This window comes from Lipotes vexillifer, unplaced genomic scaffold, assembly GCF_000442215.2.
Source record: "Lipotes vexillifer unplaced genomic scaffold, Lipotes_vexillifer_v1.1 scaffold104, whole genome shotgun sequence".
NCBI lineage: Eukaryota > Metazoa > Chordata > Mammalia > Artiodactyla > Lipotidae > Lipotes > Lipotes vexillifer.
The window spans coordinates 65,898-84,408 of record NW_006789458.1 but is presented as its reverse complement, the minus strand read 5'-3'; the positions used below and the strand labels follow the sequence as shown (position 1 = coordinate 84,408).

The 18,511-nt window shown below is 35.9% G+C and overlaps 1 protein-coding gene across 5 annotated transcripts in view; it reads left to right on the top strand.

Annotated features, from left to right (window-relative positions):
• Window positions 1-13,814, top strand: part of RGS7 (regulator of G protein signaling 7) — a 615,580-nt gene extending 601,766 nt beyond the window's left edge. For 2 of the 5 annotated variants that reach the window (XM_007462620.1, XM_007462618.1), the window contains one exon: window positions 13,118-13,168. Coding sequence is in view for 2 of the 5 variants with exons in the window: in XM_007462619.1 (XP_007462681.1) it covers window positions 13,118-13,168 (51 nt within the window). In the remaining 3 variants the exon portion in view is untranslated. Of the gene's footprint in view, window positions 1-13,117 lie in introns of all 5 variants that reach the window. The other 3 variants (XM_007462619.1, XM_007462616.1, XM_007462617.1) reach the window with 3 other exon arrangements.
• The last annotated feature ends 4,697 nt before the right edge of the window (window positions 13,815-18,511 follow it).

The window sequence follows — 18,511 nt, the reverse complement described above, 5'->3', positions numbered from 1 at the left end:
CTTAATTTCTTCATCTACAATTTCTATAGCCAGAAATAGCTCTAATCAGTACTTGTGCAAAATAAATAAATAAATAATAAATAAATAAAATAAACTTAAGAAATACTTTAATTATGCCTTTGAAACATGCTTTATTTACTTAAATTGCATCAGAAATACCTTCCAGATCATTTCATATTCTTCTACACGATTATATTTATTGACTGCATGAAATTCTTCTGAATGGATATACCGATAATGCATTTTTCCATTCCTCTATTGGTGGACATTTATGTTGTTCCTTATTTATTTATTTCTTTATTCATTGTCATTATAGCTCAAAGTGTGGTAAACATTCTTCAAGTTAAATATTGATTTTTTTCTCATACTCATAAAAAATTGAGTTGCTTGGTTAAATGGAATGCAAAATTATGAAAGAAGAGATATCTATTTATTTTTCTCTCTCTTGTCTTTACTTTTGCCCTAATGCAAGAGGTACACTAGAGGGAAAAATAACTTATCACAGAAGACAGAAATCAGAGTTCATATTCTTGATTTCCAAAACCACTTGTGTTACACATTAATAACAGGCTTCCTTATCAATTAGTCCTCAATCTCTGAAGAATTATAGTGTTTTCTGGGAGCCTTACACTTTTTTTCAAGACGCTGTCAAAAACACTATGGATTATTTCTAGTCCCTGGTCAAATGATTTTTAACTTGGTTTTATTAAATGTGAAATCTAGCATGAAACTTCCTCTGCATACCCTAACAATCACTGTGATTGTACACTGAGACTGCCCTCTCCACCCAGTATAGCCCTATGAATAATACAGATTCCAGGTTTTGGAAATACAGCCTCACACCAGCTATGGAGCCATACTACAAGAGTGCAATGCCGTATCAAATCTACTCATGCAGACCCCTCAACTGTGCAGTTGAGCTGGACATTTGTTCTCCTTAGGATTGAAACATGCATTCCTGGTTGAGTGCTCTAGACTTTGCTATATGGGCACATTAGTGTAGATAAGCTGTTGGAAAAGGATCCTAGGGCCCCTAAAAATAAAATTTATAAACTTGTCACTGGGTTTGTTCACCATGAATAATACCAATATAGAAAATTGACTGACCTGGTGATCTATGTTCCACTCATATGCTACATTTTTATCATTGTTTTTATATATTATGTTACTAGTTCCTAGATTATTCATTCATTCAACATATATTGAGTTTTGACTCTATGACGGGTGTCAGGGAAGAAGAAATTTTCTTCTACCCTTCTAGGTTCTTCTGGCTGGTCTAAGAATTAAATTGACATGAGACAGATTAATAAGATAAAAATCAAAAATTTAATAATATGTATACATGGGAGAGACCCAGGAAAACTAACTCGTCAAAATGTCTGAAACTTTTAACTTAAATATCTTCAGCTAAAGACAAAAGAGGATGTTGGGGGTAGTGGTTTGGGACCTCAAAGGAGAAGAAGGCAACTGACATGGAGATGGGAAAGCAAATGTTTGGTAGGACATGCAGAAACAATGGGACACAAAGAGGAATTTTAACAGACTTTCCTAGGTTTCTCCCTATCTCCTTGCCTAGTTCATATTATAGTTGTCTATGGTGATTACTCCCTTTCTGGAACAGGTTCTCTATCTACATTCTTTAGGCAGTCAGGGGGAAGGTCAAAATTTCTTCCTGAGTGTTTTGGGCCTTGGTTATTTTCAGTTTGAAATAATCCACATGCCAAAGAGACATTTTGGGGTAGCAAATCTTGCTCCCCTACACAGGTTATGTGCTACTCCTTTGTGGTTAAAAAGGCATCCTGGGCTTCCCTGGTGGCGCAGTGGTTGGGAGTGCGCCTGCCGATGCAGGGGACGCGGGTTCGTGCCCCGGTCCGGGAAGATCCCACATGCCGCGGAGCAGCTGGGCCCCTGAGCCATGGCGTCTGAGCCTGTGCGTCCCGAGCCTGTGCTCCACAGCGGGAGAGGCCACAACGGTGAGAGGCCCGCGTACCGCAAAAAAAAAAAAAAAAAAGACATCCTGTTCTTACTTTCACTTCCCTTGATATCAATTTCTACAATGAAGTCAGAAAGGGCATTTTCTAGATTGTATTTATACTAATGAAGTTACACTATAGTTAGACCTCCATGGAGTTAATGAGATCCTCGATTCACATAAACATCCCTCATAATGAAGCAGATCATCTGCTTCACATAAACATCCATCATGATATAAAAGCAGTTTAGAAACTGTGAGAGGGAAGTTTTTGATTTTATATTTGTGCACCTGTGAATTTACCCTAAGGAGAACTTGGTGCATATTCTTTTCTGATTGAGTGCTATAGTTATTGCTTGAGGTTATAGGTATATTCATATAGAAAACTATGTTAGAAAACTCCTAGAGCACCCTAAGTAAATATAATTTATAAACTTGGCATTGGGTTTCCCTACCATAGATATTAAACATATAAAGTGAGTCTGGTCAAGAATGAACTACATTCTCCTCTTTCTTCTCTAGTGGACCTGAAATTCATCTCATTTATCATTTTGTAGTTGACATATATGGCTATCCATCTTCTTTTATTGAAACTGCTTTGTGGTGATAACTTGCCTGAGAAAGCAGTTTTAGGTTCCCTGCAGCATGATGTAAATTGATTGGTGTGAAATGTATCAAACTATGTAGGCTGTTTAGTTTGGCCAATATATCTTTATTTTCCCCTAGTGGCATCATTAGTTCTTAAGTTGCCACTCAAGTTCTATAAACTATAAATTGTATAGTGGTTTTTGGCTAAAGAGCATCCAGTACAACTCTGGAGGCTCCTAAGGAATGTTTTGAAGCTGCTGAGTAGACAACCCCCAGTGGTAAACTTCCCCCTTCGCTGCTATATATGCCAGAGGCAGAAGTTTCAATAGTATTTCCCAAAGCACTGCTCTGATGTACCCAAGGCCTTGGGTTGAAGCCAGTGATCATGAGGCCCCAGCTACCTGCATAATTGGAGACCACCCTAGGGGCTCTATTTAACAATTTTATAACCCAGTAGTACCCATGTGTCCAAGCATTATTGGATTCTTTTATCCAACAACAACAAAAATACTTTTTGAGCACCTATTGTGGGTCAGGCACCTTCTTCCTAGTTAAGAATACATTAATAATAAAGAATAATAGGAAGCTAGTAGGTAATAATAATAAGTTAATAATAGTAGTAATGACAAATATAAATAATAATAATAGTTAATAATAAGAAGAAATAATAGTCACTAACATTTATACCTTAGTCGGTTCATTCTTCTCGTGAAAGTTAACTGTTCAATGAACAGAACTCGTTTCCTACCAGCTTCCCATTAGCTTACTTCATGTAAATCATGAAAGTTTTCCTTAAAGCAACACAGAGTAGGCAGGAAGGAGAGTTAAGCTTAAGCAAGAGATCTGCTTATTAAATAGTTGGGGTAAGCAGCCCTGAAGGAGGGAGAGAACAAAGGTAGAACCAGAAAGAGGGTCTAAGGACTTGACAAATTGTGTTCCAGGCAAGACTGCCATGGAGATTTCCAGTTAGAGGAATATAGTACAGAATAAGGTAATCAAAAAGATAGCTCATAATCTGGATCCAAACAATGGGCCATTTTATATATGCAGAAGATGAAGGTGGAAGGCAAGTTAAGAGAACCTAAAGATAAGACGACATGATAGAATCAGTAGCTACTATATTAATTCATATTTGATGATAATGCCAAGAACTTGGGCAATGAGATAGAGGAAGTAAAGGAGGAAGAGTACAACTTTTAGTACCAGTATATTTACATATAGGCTACAGTATTTTTGAGCTAAGTTTACTGGAAGAGTTGATAGTAGAAAAATAAACTTCAGACTGTCTCTATTAGGAATTGAAAGTTATATAATAGTTAATAAATTATTTTACATTATCACTTCTATTTTATTTGACAGTATATGAAATGGAAGTTTTACTCAACTATGACAAAAAATTGTAGCTGAGTAAAGCAAGAAGATGGGGAATATTTGTGTATGCTTGTGTACATTACAATATTTGTCAAGTACTTGAAGACAGTCAACTATCAATCTCAGTATTGATCTCAATTACCTCCCTGAGTTAAATAGAATTTAATAGTATTACATACAGTTAAATAGAATTTCAATAGCCTGAGGACAATACATTTGCATATTCTTTTTATAAATGTGTTTTACATAGCTAGGAAAAATATAAATGGAACTTAAATTGATAAAGATTGGGATTATGTCTAAATTTAATTTCCACTAAAAATACATTCATATGTTTAATTATATCTAGATATGAAATCACTTACTAAGCAGCCCCATATCATCATCAAGCCATCTCATTTGCTGTTATCCATTCTAAAGCCACATGTCCCATTGTATGTGTTCATTAGCATTCCTTTATGAAACACTTTTCAGAAAAGAAAGCCATTTTTATATTTATGACCAGCCATAGGTGTGAATTTTACTTTTCCATAGTTTATGCTAGTACTTGGAGGCAATAACTCTAAAATGAGTGATTTAAAGTAGCTAGACAATAGACACCTTTATCTAAATTGCATACATGTTTATAGACTTAGATATATTTTGTTTCTAAACAAACACCCTGCTGTGTTTTCTTAAGTGTTTGGCAGGTACCATAAGGCAAGCTCAGACTGGGCAAAATCCCATATCCTCTGCATCGTGCATCACGTTTTGATTGCTGTTTTTGTCACTGTTGTTTTCCGACGTCCAGAAGTTACCATTATTAAAATAAGCTTGTGGTCATTATTGGAAGTTTAAAACACCATTTCTAAATTGCACTGACTATTATTTCTGGAGAATAAAAGATCAGCCGTCATTTTTTTGGTTCATCAATTCATTCCAATTTACTTATTTTGGTGTTAAAGATTTTTCTCTCTATTTCATCAGCAATAGAAAAATTACTCGATAGACATGGCTGATGTAAACAAGGATAGCAAGCACCCATTATCAAGACTGTTCACTTGAAATATACATATTAATATCTAGGAGGAACATACTTCCAACACCAGAAAGAAAAGACTATTGGGAAGTCTTTATCTTTTCTAATTCTAAAAGTCTTCAAAGGACTTTTGGGAGACATTGAAAATGATGAATTTTTGGAGTCTCAAAATTGAAAAGGGATTTAGAGACATCAATTTCCCCAGGTCCAATCCCCAGCCATTGCATGAATCTCCTCTGTAGACTCAATGACAAGTATGCATCCAGCATTTCCTGGCCTATAAGTTCCAGAGACGTGGTACCTTTAGAACGCAGCGGTAGTCAATTCCATTTTTTAGAATTTCATTCCTTGTTTTTAGAATAATCTACTTTTTGGTAACTTTGGAGTATTGATCCTAGTTCTGTCTCCTGGAGCTAGGCAGAATAATACAAACATTCCAGTAGATCTAGACATCTGTTGAATTACTTGAAGGTGTAATTATATCTCCTCTCAAGTTTTGTTTTTATTTCCATTAGTTAAAATCTAGTTCACCGTTTTTCTGTATGGTTCAACTATCCATATCCCATATCTCAAAATAACCAGGGGCTTAGAAAATGCAGATTCCTTGACCTTATCCCTGATAAACTGTGTTAGAATCTCTCTCTCTCACTGTTTACAAGCGCTTCAGAATTCAGTTTAAGAACCATGATCTAGGTAGCAGCCGGACTTCTCCTTACCAAAGATCAGTGGTTCTCACTTCCTGACTTTAGCTGCATCAGGATCATTTGGAGAACTTCTCATAACACAGATAGCTAGACCTAACCTCTCAGAAAGGCTAATTAAGTAGTTTTCTGGTAAGATCCAAGAATTTTAATTTTTTAATAATTCTCAAGCGATACTGATACTACCAGTTTGGAGACCACACTTTGAAAACCACTGCCCTAGCCTAACAGATTCCCTCCACTCTCCCCACTGATAGGTGCCAAGGGCACACCTAGTGTCACATCTGAGAGGCTACTCTCCAGTTGTGCTCACACATTTTTGCAAGCAGCATTTGAATTACATGGATGAGTCAATTGTGTTTGTTCCCATAGCTGTTTACCATAATTGAACTTATAGTAATTACATAATTTATGTAAATGTCATATAAGCTGCTGAAATTTGAGTATGAAAAGAAAAAGATATTTCTATGAAAACTAAGCTGAACACTTAACAAGACTTAATAAACTTGCCTTAAAATTGCCATCAAATTAAATCTGAGTGAGCCTTGCATTGGGAAAGTGGGCTTCTAATGTTTTCTCATTCAATAATCTCATGTTCTTTCACCACCTTAATTGCTCACCTCCTATACCCACCCCAGTTAATCAGTAGTCCTCCAGAATTGATAACTGAACACAATACTTGAGAAGTAGCCGAACCAGCATAGATTGGAAATATCATCTGCCCTACAGGAAAGAAAGAACATATATAACTTTTACAATCCAGTCCAAGCATTGTATCAGCTTCCCCACCCCAGCTCCCAGTCACAGCAGCCATATCAAATTGTAGGGTTATTTGGGGCTTAAAATTTTTTTTTAATCTAGAATTTTTTTTCTTGTGAGCTCAGATTATGTTTCCCCAATCTTCTCTTTTACTGCTAGATTGGTTTATTGTTTGTTCATTAATTTTCATGTAAGTTTGTTTCTTTAATCCTTCTTTCCATTAAGTTTTATCTTGTAAGTTATAGCCTTACATAATTTTTTGGAGTATCTCTTTGTTACCCTGTCTTTTAACTAAGATTAGCAAATTGGCATCATACATTCATTTTAGCAGAATTCCATCCGTTTAATCATGCAAATTATTGATTAAAATGTCATAAAGTACAGAGAGGAAGACAGAGTTCCACTACTCCAAAAATTAGCACACCTTGAAGGTAGTTGTTTATTTAGTTATGAACCTCACCTTTTTCTGTGTCATCCACAGAGATACCATGAAAGACTGCTAAATCCCCTTACTTAGTCCAAGAACCTTTGTTTAAAGCAACTTCCTGTCCTCAAGTCTGGTAAACTCTTTTTAAAAATGAGTAAATGAGCGTGTACATGACAAAGATCTAATATGGTTTATATGGGGAGTTCTTAGCAAAAAAATAATCAGAAGAGCAGTACGTCATTAGAAAAATGAGCAAAGGTCTTAACAGATTTTTGTTTTTTTTTCGGTATGTGGTCCTCTCACTGTTGTGGCCTCTCCCATTGCGGAGCACAGGCTCCGGACGCACAGGCTCAGCGGCCATGGCTCACGGGCCCAGCCGCTCCGCAGCATGTGGGATCTTCCCGGATCGGGGCACGAACCCGTGTCCCCTGCATCGGCAGGTGGACTCTCAACCACTGTGCCACCAGGGAAACCCCATATAAACTGTACTTGTGTACATTTATATGTGTGTAGGACTAAAATAACATTTCAGAAACAATACATTCCCTTATTATGTGCAATGCACCCTGATATATTTTGATCTATGATATGTAATTTTTTCCTTAATGTTGGTATCATCTTTCTAAATTGATTTCCTTTCCCACTGATATATTTTGATCTATGATATGTAATTTTTTCCTTAATGTTGGTATCATCTTTCTAAATTGATTTCCTTTCCCACTAATGTCATGAATTTCAACAAAACATTGTTTTAGAAGAAATATATGTTACATGGGTAATTGATCAAAATAGGATCATTTTAATAAGCATGTTACTCATAATAAGCCATAACACTATGCACAGTATAATATCAGTTTTGTAAAAAAAATAAAATAAAATAACATTTTTGTATAAAAAGTAAAATGATATATTAGCATGTAAATAACTATTTTGGGTAAAGTTTATTTCTCTTTATATTTTTCTATGTTTTCCTCATTTTCTCTAATGGATATACACTTTTTATTTCAGGAAACTATTCTTAACTAAGGAAATGAAAGTATTTGGCTTTACTTTTTCTATCTCAAACCACACAGGGAGCTAGTAATAAGTGCTTACATATAAATGTATTCATAAACCATCTCTTTTAAGTACATAATAACAGAATTTTTTTCAGGCATTCAACATTAAATATACCAGCCTCCAAACTAGCTACAGAATCCCCTTCCTTTCTTTCTTCCTCCTTTCCTTCCTTTCTTTTTTCCTTTATTTCTTAAATCTCAATAATTGAGCTTTCTTTAATTGTCTTGAAACTCACACTTTTCAGTTTTGCTAAAATTATTCACGGTGATTCAGTAAACTCACCTGCAAATTAACCTAGGAGGTTTGGTTTCATTTAAAGCAGGGAAGGTCTTTCCAAACCCGTAGCCTAGTTCATTTCCTTCTTAACACATTCCCGGTTAGTTTCATTGATATGAACAACCAGGGCAAAATAAGAGTTGAAAAGACCCAAATTCCATCACTTAATTATTTAATAGGGTGTGACCAAGTGCTCCCATTTCTCATCCTACCTTGCCTCTCCTCCCCCAAGATAAAAGTTACTTGTCCCAATACATTTGAATCTCATTACCCTGGTTTCTAGAAGCTTATTCTTAAAATGTGATTTCCAGCCAAGGAACTCAGCTCATGCAAAGCAAGCACATATTTGGGGACTTCTATAATATTAATATTGTTTAACAGGTATCAGTTGCTTCACCAGGCCAGGTAACTTAGAGAATTGTACAAAATAGCATGTACAAAAAATGTACAAGTACTGGCAAAGAGTCCAGAGAGGGAAACTGCAGAAGAACTTATGGGGCAATTAGAAGACTTCAGCCAAAACCTGAGTAAGAAGTTTAACTGAAGAGTGAGTAGAACCTGAGCTGAGAGAGTAACAGTTGCAAAAGCCAGCCAAAGAACCATTCTGTGAAGTGACAGTAGGTAGTTTGAAAGGCCAAGGAAACCAGGTTATGAAGAATTTTGAAACCCAGGCAAAGACATTTATATTTTTTAAGTAAAACCAGGGCAATTTTCAGTATGAGAGTAAAAGAGTAAACAGATAGCATCCTTTAGTTCAACCTGTTTTAAGAGCATACATGTCCTATCGCTAGTCCAACAGCATCTCATTACCACCAAACAGTCAGCTCTTTTTATTACACAGCTGTGGGGCTGAGCACAGGTTAGACAACTGGGTCACATACACCAGTAGAAAGTCAATGACAAGATTTGCCCTCTCTTGGTCTCAGCCTGTCACTGTGGCCTCTGGAGCCTACATGGCATTCTAGAATATACTTCTAAGTCTACAGAAACATATGGGAAAGACTAGGAGACAATGATAAGAAACACACAAGTAGGAATTATAAGAGTTAAGATGTTAACATTTTTTTTAATCCAAAAGATGCTGATAATTTCCTATTCTTCTCTTTAAGCTCTTTCATGCCTATCTTCTAAAAATCCATCCCTTCATTTATCGTTGGTTTGTTTAGTATCCTGCAGACTCAGAAAGACTGCTGTATGTTTTTATGACAGTAATAAAACAAATAGTTGGTCACTCAAGCAAATATAGCTTCTCTCTACTTCCTTTATGGATTAGTGTCTGTAGGAAAGGAGTGTGGAAATTTGCCTCCATCTCAAGGCTCTCAGACTGGAGCTAAGAGCGTGACCTTTATGTCCATTTCTACTGGCTCACAGCTCTTTGTCAACTTTATGTTATCACTTTAAGACTAAGAAAGATGTTAAAAATCAGGTGAAATTCATAACTTTTGATAGTTAACTTGAGAAGGCGAAGAACCAGCAATAGGTAGTTTTGTTTGGGGGAGTTTTATTTTCCTAATTATAACAAAATCTCTATGCAACATTTAAGATAGGAAGGAATTGTTTTGGTGGAGATGAAATTTTATTGAGACACTAGAAAACCTTCTTTGTTTATGTGGTAGCTGTATTGTAGATTAGCCAGAGGCTCTGTCTTCACTTAAGTGCCAGTTAAAGTCAGGTTAATTTTGTCCTGAAATTGATCATGTGCTTCTTTTGCTAGCATACTGTCCATTAACTAGATATTACAAAATCTCATAGGATCTTGAGTTTTTATTTTGTTTTGTTTTGAGTTTCTGTCTTTGTCTTTCTCTATGGATTTACATTTACAATATAATCTATTTCCTTTATTTTTTTAATTTTTATTTTATATTGGAGTATAGTTGATTAACAATGTTCTGTTAGGCTCAGGTGTACAGCAAAGTGATTCAGTTATACATTATATGTATCTACTCTTTTTCAAATTCTTTTCCTTTAGAAAAGAAAGGGTATAAATCATATAACACAAATGTAGTCATTTGGTTAAAAATAATTATTATTCATATGGAATTCAGTTGTAAGCAATTTGGTAAAAACTGCTATTGGTAAGGGATTTTCAGCCCTTTTAGTTTCTAGAATTAAGATTTTAGAACTTAACTATGAAAATTTCCAAAAAAAAAAAAACAGAAAATTTCCCAGATTCTTCAACTTAGAAAAATTATGAAAAGATAATTAGCAGGATTATCTTTTAAGGTGATTTCATACAGCCTCCAAGGAACCTCACTGAAAAGGATTGTTACAAAATATCTGATGTGCAATTATATTCTTTCCTACCCTCAAGAAAGGATTAGTGTTCTTTTTAAGATTTTCCAGTAGAGTGAGCAACTGGTATTTCTTTGTGCACTAGAGAGTACCTAGGTATTTTTCTTTCCAGTATGTGAAAAAGGCAAGATTTGCACAGGGCTTACAGATAGATCCAAGTAATCTAGGTCTTCAAATCTAGATGACTCACTTAGGTGTCCATGCTATTTACTTTGACCCCTGAGTGGGGCACTTAAGTTCTTTTTACTATTAGTTACACCCAAATTTGCCTTTTAATTGTCTCAATACACAGAACAAATACCCTTATTACATATTTGGTGAGTCCGTATCTCACAAGTGTTTCATTGTGTGGCTATGTTAAGATGTATACATGTGTTCTCGCATTTCTGTTCATCTGTTTTCCTATTATCACAAACCCAAGGTTTACTGTAGGCCTCATTCCATGAATGAGTGTTTTTAAATTATCTCCTGGGACAACAGCTTATCAAGCTAAACTTTTACCTCCCCCCCTTTTAATGAAGCCTATACCAGGACAAATACTAATAGCTTCAAGGATATTTGGGGGGGAAAAGTAGAAAGAGAACAATGTTACTATTTGTTACATTTACAAAGATGACAGTTTCCACCCATCCAAATGAAAAATGACTCTGAGTTGCAAATGGCTTCCTATTTCAATGTAACTATGCTATTCATCTTCTCAATAGTTTGAACCAAATTACATTAATCTGTAGTTTTAAAATAAATAGTTTTATATTAACATCTTTATCCTCCTCCTCAACTGTATAAGAATTCACTCTTATGCTTCAACCAGCATATGGTTCTCTCCATCTCACAAATGGCACTAGAAACAGTAAGCACTTTTTAAAAATACGTTAGCCTCGGAATGAATATATATGCACACATGTTAATAACATAATACAGTAGTAAATGTATGAAATAATATAGTCTTCAAGTATAGAAAAGTAATTTTTCTATTCCAACATTATTTGATTAACCTATTGCTCAGGTTTGGAGTGTTAAAAGTAGTAAAATTTCAGCTTCCAATGCATGAGAAATTTTCTGCTCTTCTCAGAGTCAGAATTGTGACTTTGGGTCTCAGTGTCCTAATAAGAAAGAATAATAATAATAATAATAGTAATAATATAATAAGGTAATAGGTAACATAAACTGAGTACACAGAACAGTTTTAAGTAATTTATTTGTATTATTCTTCACAACAAGCTTTAAAAATAGGTATTACTATTATCCCCATTGTATGAATGAGGAAACAGGCACAGAAGTGGTGGCAAGAAGAAACAAAGCATATTTTGTTTATAAGGCCAATGTAAAGTAGGGTGTCCTGTTAAAAATCTGCATTTTCTTTCATATTTTTCTTCCCATAGAGTGATTAGAGCATAGCTAAGTGGGAAAGATCTTTGATAAACTTTGGATCTTTTACTATCAGTTGCTAAAAACTAAGTTTTGAACCCTTTCTCCAATTAAAAGAGAATGATGCTTCATTTTCATCACTGCTGTTCAAGTATACAAAAAGGCCTTGTCAGTTACTGTACAGTATGTAAAGAAAGCTTGATTTTGGAATTATTAATAATTTCTTAAATATATCATTCTTTTCTCAAAATATGGTCATGAATGCTGATTCCTCTCCCCAAACCACACCACCCATTTATCAAACTCTGAGCCACATTAGGTGGTAAATCAAGACTATTGCTATGACTTAGTTATTACTAAATATTATATTTCTTAAAAAACCTTTTGATTTTTCCATTATTATTTTATCCTCTGAGAAGTACAAATTCCATCTATTTTTATACTAGAACATACAATGAGGGATAAAACAGAAATAACCAATTAATGATCTGCTATTCTGATCAGAAATTTAAAATTTCTTACCTCTCTAGAGTATTTGTAATTTGCAGGGACAGTTTTGATTATCAAGGTTTTCAAAAAATGAATATGTATAGTAGGTATTAACATAAAATGTAGAATCAGAATATATGGGATTTTTCCGGGATTGGGGTTGGAAAAAATCAAGTGGAAAAGGAAGGTGTCCACAGTTTGAAGTACAGAACAAATAGACTTTTATCTTTAGATGTATAATTGGCACTGGTTGTTTGTTTTTCCATTACCGTATAGGATAGGGGATAGACTCAATCTTGAGTTTCCAGAAATCTGACCCTCAAAAATCATTTTATTTAATTAAATCATACCCTCTGAATACCTAGATATTTATAAATGCAACACTAATTTCAGCAGTGGAACAAGAATGCATTCATATTGCAGAGCAGCTTCCTAAAGTTTGTTGTAACATGTTTATAACCAGTTGCAAACCTAGGTGTTGCATCATCGCTAAGCCTCAGTGGAACATTTTGGACATGTTTTATGATTTGCTGATTTGTGCTGTGAACCCATCAGTCTGTTTGCAGTGGGGAGGAAGTGGGTGGGAGGGGTGGGAGGATGGAAGAAGGGAGGATCATTTTGTTTGATGTGTTGGTGGAGGGAGGGAGGAAACTTGGTCATGAAGTTTGAACTAAGATGCACCTAAAGGGTTCCATTTTGACCCTTGCACAAAATCAGCTGCAATAAATAGATGCTACTCATAAGCAGGTTTTCAGTGATCATATTGTTTTTTTTTCTTGTTTATATTTTTTTCTCAGGGGAAATCTCTCACGTCAAAGAGGTTAACAAGCCTCGTTCAGTCTTATTAAAAGGATCATCTTGTAGCATGAAAGTGAACTGGAGTCATTGCATATACTTTGTAGTTCTTTGTTGTTATCTGCAGCAGAGGACATTAGACCAAGATGTTGCATGAGCAAAGGACCTGAATTGTTCTTTCTTTGTGTACATTAAGGCACTGCCATCTCCAAGGGACTCTACAATCTCGATGCCTCCATTTCAAAATGTCCGCTAACTTCCTCCTTGTACTAAGCTGGATCTGTGTCTTTTCCTTTTTTAATGATTCAAGTGAAGTAAATCTTTTTCCCCCCTTTCTCTCTATCTTAAAGCTTCTTCTAGACACACAGTTCACTAAAAATTCAGTCACAAACTGGAAGAATTTTAAAAGGAAAAAAAGCATATATCAATAAGTATACATACAGCTTCACATTTATTAAATAAATTAGCACAGAAAGTTTCATTTCACCAATATATCACAGTCAGAAACAAGCTTATGTCTTTGTCTGTTGTCTGTATATTCTTGGTTAATGTTTCTTGCATTTATTTTTATACCATATTTAAATGAAACACCTTTTACTCCAAATGTATTAAAGTTGATCCCTTCTCTGTAAATTTGTGAATGTTTATATTGTTGTTTTATCTTTCATTAAAAGATGCATAATCTCGTTGCTTTTGTAACTTTTGACTTCTGTGCTAATTGAAAATGAAAATGCTGAGAAAGCATCAACAAATGTAGTCACAATGTAAGCTCTCACCCTGGAAGTTTATTTTAGGGTTTCAAGACAAGCTTGGATGGTGCAGCAGCCAGGAGCAGACTGAAAGTGATTCATCTGGGAGCTCACCCAGGATAAGGTAGATGCTTTTGCTCCCCTGGAAAACAACACAAATTGGCCTTCCACATTTTCAGAGCTATTTATGAGGTCTTTCTAATTATGAATATGCATCTCTATGTTTTACAAATGCATATTTTATTAGAATTATGTTTTAGTGTGACTTTTCAACTCAGGAACAGATTCTTTTCCTTAAGTATAATTCTAAAATGCCTAGATTGGTGGCTCTTAACTCTGGTGGTTACAAATTCCTTTGAGAACATGATGGTAATTAGTAACATTTAGTGAGTGCTTACTAAGTACCTACCACTGTATTATGGCCTTCACATGCCCATAAAATCCTCACATTTAATCCACACAGCAGGCCTATAAGATTATTTCTGCAATTTTGAGAATATTGAAGCAGAGAAAGGTTAAGTAACTTGTTCAGAGTCACACAGTCTAGTGGTGGGTTGGGATACAAATCCAGATGATGGACTCTAGAGCCCACTGTACTACGCTGATCCACTATACCACACAAATTCTTTTGGTAAAAGTTAAGTGAAAATCCATACACACTCTGACATAGGAAATATTTGCACTGAATTTTAAGACATTCATAGAATACCCTCTGAAATTCATCCAAGGACCCCAGGTAAGAAACCTGACTGCCTTTAAGGGTTGGATCAGTGACACAGAAGGTCACCCAGCCAAGAGACAGGCCTAATCTGTTTGCTTTTGCATCCACCAAAGGATTGCAGAATCTGGTTATTTAAAAAAGAAAAAGAGATCGAGTTATTAATGGCTATTAATTACTGTGAGTAAATTTAAATTCCAAAAAAGTTTACCAATATTGATGCAAAATCAATAGTGGAGTTTGTTGGCTACTTTATAAACTGCCGCAAGATGGAAGAGACTTATATATAGGCTATAATCTGAACACTGTGAATAATTTAAGAAAGATTTAATTATATGCCCATATGGCTTTTTAAGAACAATACATAAAATGCAAATAAACCTAAGTTTATAGATGTTCTCCGTTAAAAACAAGTCAGGACAGCTTTGAGCACTGAAGCTAAATTGAAACCCTATCTAATGGAAACATTGTTTGAAAGAAAACAATAACCCTTTTAGAAGAACATGATGCATAAACAATAAGCCTTGGACAAATATGATCCGTCATTTTGGAGACTATTTTTCAAAAACCATTCTTACTGGGCCTCCCTGGTGGCGCAGTGGTTGAGAGTCCGCCTGCCGATGCAGGGGATACGTGTTCGTGCCCTGGTCTGGGAGGATCCCACGTGCCGCGGAGCGGCTGGGCCCGTGGGCCATGGCCGCTGAGCTTGCGCGTCTGGCAACGGGAGGGGCCACGACAGTGAGAGGCCCACATATCGCAAAAAAAAAAACAAAAAAAAAACCATTCTTACTAATTCCAAATCATAGAATTGGATTTATACAGAAAAAATGGAAGGCATATGAATGACAATAGAGGGCAAAGAAGTGAAACCCTCAGGCAAGTATCCCTAAGTCAGGAGCTCCCAGTAAAATTGTGAGTCAATTTCTAGATTCAAGTACATAAAAGTTTTAAGTGGCTTAATGACTCATTTTAATATGGTTTAGACAAGGCTCAGGATACAAAACAGTGGTATTTCAGGAAAAGCACTTGGAAAAGTTATGGAATTCCTTGCACCTAACTCAAATAAGCATGGGGCAACTTTCTCCCACCCCACCTTGGGACAATTTTATCTATAAGGCGTAGAATAAAAATCTATCTAGTTTCTAATGAATAAAATGGTTTCTAAGAAGTCTTTTTCTACCTTAAAGCTATTTAAAAAGTTATTCACCAAAGCAGTGACCCAGAGTTCCTACACTTACACTGCATAACTATGTAGTATAGCCTCTAAATTGCATCAACTGCTTCTCTCCTTTCCCGTGTATGTTACAGTAATGTTTTTGGTGGATATCCAAAGGAATTTCTGCTTGAATCAGAGTAATAGAAAGGTAGTCAGCAACCTTAACTAAGCCATCTCCTGTCAGATGCCAGGAAAATAAATGAAGGCAGAAACCTTCCCTCTTCATTATTGCAAGTGTGTGAGTTGATCTTGCTTAGGAGTAAAGTTCTCAATTCTCTTTGTAGACATACAATGGTTTATTAATAATTTTGGTCTATGGGGAAAGGCAACTCTTGGCTACTAGCATGTCCAGCTACATGCCCTGATAATCTCACATATGATTTTTGTGTTCTTAGATACATACTTGAAAGAGCACATTGAAATATTCCATGGTTTTACTATTCCCCGTGACTCTCTCTCCTAGCTGGACAGGAGACCAAAGCTAAGGGCTGAATCAGGATACCAGAGACCAAGGGAAAGGTGTAGAGAACAGTCAGGTGTGATGGTGGGTTGAGAACCAACCAGATAAAGTCAATGAAGAATTAGGACCAAATGGGTGACCAAAAACTGAAATTGATAAGTCAAGGAGACTATGTCTTGAACAAGTGGATTCTGGAAATTATAGCTCTGTAATATAGAAATGGGACTTTTCAGAGAGCATCAATGGCCTCACCTGTATATAGAAAAGAAACTTTTGTGGGAACCTAGCCAGTATGAGCTAGAGGTGGTTGATGGTTAGTACAATGTAGCAGAGATTAAATTACCTATCTTTCCCAGTTCAGGGTATTCAAAGGAATCTTTGGCCCCAAAGTACAAGAATAAAAACTTCTCCCTCTCTCACACTCTAAATTTCCAGCAGTCTCCTGGGATAACACAGGGAAGTGGGTATTTAGTAACTAAAATATTCAGTTTTGTTATTATTATTTTATAGAAAATACACATTTAGTTAACTAATTTTTAATAATTTCTTTGCTTACCATTAATTCTTCTTTTTTGCATATATTCTTCACACTTCTTTTTTTTCTCTTGATAGAGACCATTCGCTATCAAGAAGTAAACTTGGAAGTTGAAAAGTAGAAGGGAGTAGAAGGAAACAAAATATTTTAGCTTTGTCTTATTTTTGAGAACTGAAGTACAGAATAGCTTTATATTTAGCTAGAAAAAAATACATTTAAAATTTTAACTATGTACTTATACAATATGAATATTGAAATGAAAAATACAACTTCTAAAATATATGATAGGGAAATGATGAAAAAAGAATACTAGATCTATACAGTTGGAAATACGTGGAAGAAATAAATTCAAATATTTTAGTAATTAAAATGCAGGAGGTGATTTAAAATCATCTCTTAGAAATTCTCAGATTAGACTAAAAGTGCATCTGGCCATAGTTTATAAGAGACACCTAAAACAATACTACCCAAAGTTCTAATCCAAGGTGGCAGTGTGGGAAGATTCTGAACTCACCTTTTCTCATGGATGCAACATATCAACATCTGCATGTAAAGAAATTCCTCCTGAATAAGAACTGACAGCTAATTGAACAGCATCTGTACAACAAAAATGATAGAGACGTTTGTAGGAGGGGTTTACCCATAGAGATGGGTAAGAGAAATGGAGACACAGTATGTTTTGCCAAAAGTTTTACTTTCGTTTTAGGTTCGAAGGGTTCGTTAACCAGAAGACACCACTCCTCACACAAATGACAATTTCAACTTAATTTTAATAGAAAATCATTAAAAATAAAGAAACAGAAATGAAAAGGGAAAGAAAAGTAAAAGCATGTACACTACCAAATTTGGCCAACACCTATACCCAGACTCCAACAGAGCTGGGAAGTCCCAAAAACAGTAATCTGGAGTTCCAATTGGGAAAAGTCCCAGGCAGTGTGTCCACTCTGCAGGTGAGACTTCAAATTGCAGTTTAGAGGAGTCCCACTTATAATACCAGGCTGCAAAGTGATATCATCAGTTTGCATGCAAATATGCAGCTCTGAGTTTCTTCAGCAATGCTGTTTATCTCATTTTGTGTATTATAAGAAGTTCTAGACCCCCGGGAACTTGCCAGGTCCCCAAGGCTCAAGAAATTCCATGATCCACTCCCATCTTTTTTTTTTTTTTAATTTATTTACTTTTGGCTGCTTTGGGTCTTCATTGCTGTGCGGGCTTTCTCTAGTTGTGGAGAGTGGGGGCTACTCTCCATTACAGAGTGTGTGCTTCTCATTGTGGTGGCTTCTCTTGTTGCAGAGCATGGGCTCTAGGCATGAGGGCTTCAGTAGTTGTGGCACGCAGGCTCAGTAGCTGAGGCACATGGGCTCAGCTGCTCTGAGGCATGTGGGATATTCCCAAACCAGGGACTGAACCCATGTCTCCTGCATTGGCAGGTAGATTCCCAACCACTGCACCACAAGGGAAGTCCCCCTTCTTTATCTTAAGTGCCTCCAGACTTGCTGGCTGCAGCTCACAAGCAGGCATGTAGTCCAGGCAAGGTCACTAATCAGTTAGAGGCCTAATGTTGCCTCTGAAGACTGAGCAAGTCTACTTCCATTTCAAACCTCCTAACACGGTATTGACAGGAACCCCACCCCCAACACTGTGACATGCAGTAGGGAAGCATATCACTGAAGGGCAGGCGCATAGACTTGCTTGCCCTGGGGCACAATGGAAAAACA